The sequence below is a fragment of the Protomyctophum bolini genome (assembly GCF_963924005.1).
Source record: "Protomyctophum bolini genome assembly, chromosome: 17".
Classification (NCBI taxonomy): domain Eukaryota; kingdom Metazoa; phylum Chordata; class Actinopteri; order Myctophiformes; family Myctophidae; genus Protomyctophum; species Protomyctophum bolini.
The window spans coordinates 9,170,668-9,175,716 of record NC_137878.1 but is presented as its reverse complement, the minus strand read 5'-3'; the positions used below and the strand labels follow the sequence as shown (position 1 = coordinate 9,175,716).

The 5,049-nt window shown below is 41.6% G+C and overlaps 1 protein-coding gene across 1 annotated transcript in view; it reads left to right on the top strand.

The window, feature by feature from the left end:
• col1a2 (collagen, type I, alpha 2) overlaps positions 1–3,728 on the top strand; it is a 29,921-nt gene extending 26,193 nt beyond the window's left edge. The window contains exons 46-48 of the mRNA XM_080786908.1: positions 131–315; positions 953–1,195; positions 2,087–3,728. Of these exons, the coding sequence (XP_080643034.1) occupies positions 131–315; positions 953–1,195; positions 2,087–2,233 (575 nt within the window). The 3' untranslated portion in view covers positions 2,234–3,728. The remainder of the gene's footprint in view (positions 1–130; positions 316–952; positions 1,196–2,086) is intronic.
• Positions 3,729–5,049: the final 1,321 nt, after the last annotated feature.

Below are 5,049 nucleotides of genomic sequence, written 5' to 3'. Positions count from 1 at the left end.
ACGATATGGATATGATATTGATACTAGGGGATGTCCCCCGATTTCCGTGATCGGATCGGGACAACCCTAGAGTGCTTACAAATGTGTATAGTGTGCCAAAAACTGATTTCCCTATCCCTTCTCTGTATAGGAATGTACTGGATCGACCCCAACCAGGGATGCAGCTCCGACGCCATCAAGGTCTTCTGCAACTTCGCCACCCGCGAGACTTGCATCTCTGCACAGCCCGAGAGCATCTCCCAGAAGAACTGGTACAGAACCACTCAGGCCAAGAAGCACGTCTGGTTCGGAGAGACCATCAATGGCGGCACTGAGGTGAGACCTCCCCACACACACACACACACACACACACACACACACAGGGAGCAGATTGATTGGCTATCTCTTAACAGTATACATTCACTGATTGGCTAGCCATAATCTGACAGAGTTGACGTTTCTTGAATCCCTAAATCCATTACCACACATACCGGTACCTACATTTCCTCTCCTGTTCAATGGGCAAACGCACTTACACATACAGCCAAGCCAACTATATACATTATATAATAACCCATGGTACAGGACACGACACAGGCAGTTGTTCTCAAGTCGGCTGTTTTATTCCTCTTAAGCCAGGGCATAACCATTTGAAAGCATCACAACTTCACAATACTAGTTTACCCAGGAGAGCAGATGGCTCCCCACTGTCCGGACAGAGGCTCTCTCCTCAGTGTTTGTGGAGGTGACTGATTTTTAACCTGTTGTGCCTTCATCAAGTCCATGATGCACAACAGGTGCGCAGCCACACCCAGCTCTGAGTCCAGTTCTAGTTTGACTCAGGCCAGGTGTGACTGCTTAAATCAGTCATCCTCCCTCTCACAGTGTCGCAATCAAAAATAAATGAAAATAAAAAGCCCAATATTTAAACATTAATGTTGAGCTTCTCTTCTGCCTTTCCCCCCTGCAACAGTTCGCCTACAACGACGAGACCCTGAGCCCCCAGAGCATGGCCACGCAGCTGGCCTTCATGCGCCTGCTGTCCAACCAGGCCAGCCAGAACATCACATACCACTGCAAGAACAGCGTGGCGTACATGGACGGCGAGAGCGGCAACCTGAAGAAGGCCGTGCTGCTCCAGGGCTCCAACGACGTGGAGCTGAGAGCCGAGGGAAACAGCCGCTTCACCTTCTCCGTGCTGGAGGACGGCTGCACTGTGAGTACAGGCCTATTGTGGAACAAACGACTGTGGGGTGGATTTAAAAAAAAATAGCAGACCTAGCATAATGCTAACACTGTCAAAAGGCTCATGGAGAGGCTCATCAATCCAATCAAGCCTGATTGAATGGCAGGTTGATCCCTGGCCACGCACAGGTGTGGGAGGCTATATAAGTGGCCTAGCTGCACTCATTTCCCAAAAGAGCAACTGTTTGCAAAAGGGGTTCCCGCCCCAGAATGGGTTAAATAGTATATCTCTGCTGTCGGGAGAAGAAACGGCCTAACTCCATAATGTCTATTTTTCATTTCCTGAAAGAATAAAACATTTTTCAGGAGATGAAAACAAAGCAATGCTGCCTCATCAAAGTTGCTGTTGTGTGACTTATATTGTCAATTACTATCATGAGACGGGGAGAGGTGGTGGAGTTAATTGCTTCAGCAGACAGTTTGAGGGTCCAATGGAGTTAAGAGGTTTTGTCCGAAGCGCTTTTTACTGCTTTTCATTGGTTCAATATTTTCTAAATACAGATGTAAAAACCTCAAAATTGGAGTTAGGTGGTTTCCTCCCGACAGCAACAGTTATAGAGATAGTGGACATGAATTAATACTAATATTAATACTAATACATATTAGTATTTTGAACTGTAGTCCTTGGGCTTAAAAATAAAACACTTCATAAGAACACAAACACTTTAAAACAAGGAAAACAATACATAAAACGCATGCTTCAGATTATTTTTGAATACGTATATTGTTGAGATGGGGAAAAACACAGTCTTGACTCATGGAACTACATACAAATTGTATTAGCATGTACAGTATGTTGATTTGACAGGCTAAACAGTGCACTATTGTGAAAAACAAAATGTCTTTCCTTTACCTCCAACAGAGACACACCGGTGAATGGAGCAAGACAGTCATCGAGTACAGAACGAATAAACCATCTCGCCTGCCCATCCTTGACATTGCACCTTTGGACATTGGAGGCGCTGACCAGGAGTTTGGTTTGGACATTGGCCCAGTCTGTTTCAAATAAATAGACTCACGATAAATTAACACCCCCCCAAAAAAAAAAAAAAAAAAAAGAGAGAAAGAAAGAAAAAAAATCCAAATCCCTGCCCCTACTTTCCGTGTTTGTTTTTGTACTGAATGCTGATCTCTCTCTCTCTCTCTCTGCACATCCACTTGCTTAAGCTGGGCAAACTATCGGAAAGGACTGAAAGGACTGAAAGGAACGTTTGTGCAATGCAAATTAATACAGCCACCCAAAGGGACAAGCGGGATAACACCTTGTTGGGACGACATGTCATCCTTTTGTAAAAAATAAAAGAAGTGTGAATAAAAACGCTGAAAGTATGCATCACGTTGTGGTCTTTGTATATATCTTCCAACGGAGGAGGTTTAGAACCACAATTTCCACGAAACAAAAAAGGTTTAAGCTACCTCATGCCTGTACTAAGAAAATACTATCGACATAACACGGGTCCACAACCAAACGTGTTATGAATGCTAAGGCTTCAAGATATTGCCCTGTATCAGAAGGTTCTTTTTAAGCCTAATTTACACTTTTTTGTTTTTTTGCATGACAGCGGTGTTCTCATGAAATATGTTCATTTTCGGCGAACGGCACATTCATGCGACAAAGTCTAACTTAGGCTTTACTTGAAGCAGAAATCTATGGTGCTATATTATGCAGCTGTGGAGGAAACCACTTTGTATTGATTTGTATTGACTTCTAGAAGAGTCGTTGCACAGGTCCCCCACCCCGATGATCCCCCCATTTCAAGCAGGTGGACATGTTCCCGATGTCTGGTTTTTGTTTTGTTTAGATTTGTTCAAATTTTTTGTCTTGAAGGTTTTTTTCTCTCTGTTCAGGCTTTTTGCTCTTCAAGTTCCACATCCAGTGTTCATACTGACAGCACATATTTCATCCAATTCTGAATGGATTCTCTTCTCTTTTTTGCGTCTCTCTCTCTCTCTCTCTCTCTCTCTCTCTCTCTCTCTCTCTCTCTCTCTCTCTTTCTATCTCTCTCTCTCACGCTCTCTCCCTCCCTCTCAAAAAAAGACAACACCTGAACACCACAAAGTTTATTGTACCTATTTTGTATATGTGAGATGTTTAAATAAATTGTGAAAAGTTCTGAAATAAAGCATGTCCAATGTTCCAAAACACACCATTTAGTGACGTAAGTGCTTTCCTGTTTGGATTACAGCATTAATTCAGGTTAGAGTTGATCAATTGTCACCATCTTTTGGTTACTGTCTATGGTTTGGCAAATGGTTTTACGTATCTCTTGACTGGAACATCTATTGCTGGAAGCACATCCATATTTCAATTTCAACTCCTATTTTTTTTTCTTTCTCTTGAGCAGTACATCAAATATATGTACAGTACAACTCTGTTTACACTGTCCATGCCAATGTCTGATTACTAACTTCCAATGTTTCTTGTAAATATGTGTCCTCTTGTTTTGTTTTGCTTTCCTTGCATAATACAGCTTTTGCATCCAAATAAATTGGTGTGATTTGGATCAAGGCTTGAAGTGCAGTGATGCGCATGCACCTACACTCTGGGCAACAACACAACGTTGGTATTATTACGGAATTTAGTAAACTGACATTACTGAAACTAAGACCACTTTTGGAGCTAGCTCGCCCTCCCTCGAAACTTCATAGATAATAACGGAGTTAGATGATTTGAGTTAGGAGTTAGGTGATCTGACACTGACCGTGATACTTTATTACTTATATCGTACTAACCATGATACTGACCATGATACTATTACTAACCATGATACTGACATGATACTATTACTAACCATGATACTGACATGATACTGACCATGATACTATTACTAACCATGATACTGACATGATACTATTACTAACCATGATACTGACATGATTACTAACCATGATGTCATGATACTATTACTAATCGTGATACTGACGTGATACTAACCATGATACTATTACTGACCATGGTACTATCATTAAACATGATACTAACCATGATACTGACGATGGTACTATTACTGTCTAAACATGATACTGACATGATACTAACCAACCATGATATGAAAGTAGTAGGGGTTCCCCAATAGGAGCGCCCCCTTGTGGCCCCTGGAAGAATTAAAAAATATAAATAAATAAATGGCATTAAATGGGAGTCAGTAGCCTATCCATGTCAAACTGGGCATCCTTTTCAAATGGGGTCTTGCCCTGAAAATGAATTTTCAGGGGAAGACCTCGACCTCACAAGTGCGGACTCGGCCCCCAGCCTGGTACCCTAGTCAAAATATGGCCCTTGAGGAAAATTAATTGGGGAACCCTGTAGACCAGCGGTGCCCAAAAGGTAGATCGTGATCTACCAGTAGATCACAAAGGCTGTGCAGGTAGACAGGTAGTCTTAAAAATAGGGGAACATTCGGCAAAAACCAACATTCATCTACCAGTCATCCAAAATGGAAGAACAAGAAACCGGCATTGAAGGATATGAAGGACACACATGAAGTGCAACTATGCAAATATTAATATTCCATTACATGGGTGTTGTGTTGTCTGCACCATTCAGAATAACACATGCATTCCAGTCTTACAAACCGTACGTTATTCAAATCTTTATTCAAAGTGAGTGGCATATTCAAAGTGCATAATGCAATTATTGCATGCAAACACCCACTCACACACACTATAACTGATCTAACGTAATGGATAGATGTCTAATGTTAAATCTAACACACACTATAACTGATGTAACATAATGGATAGATGTCTAATGTTAAATCTAACACACACTATAACTGATCTAACCTAATGCATACTAACCTAACCCTATAAGCATACAAACTT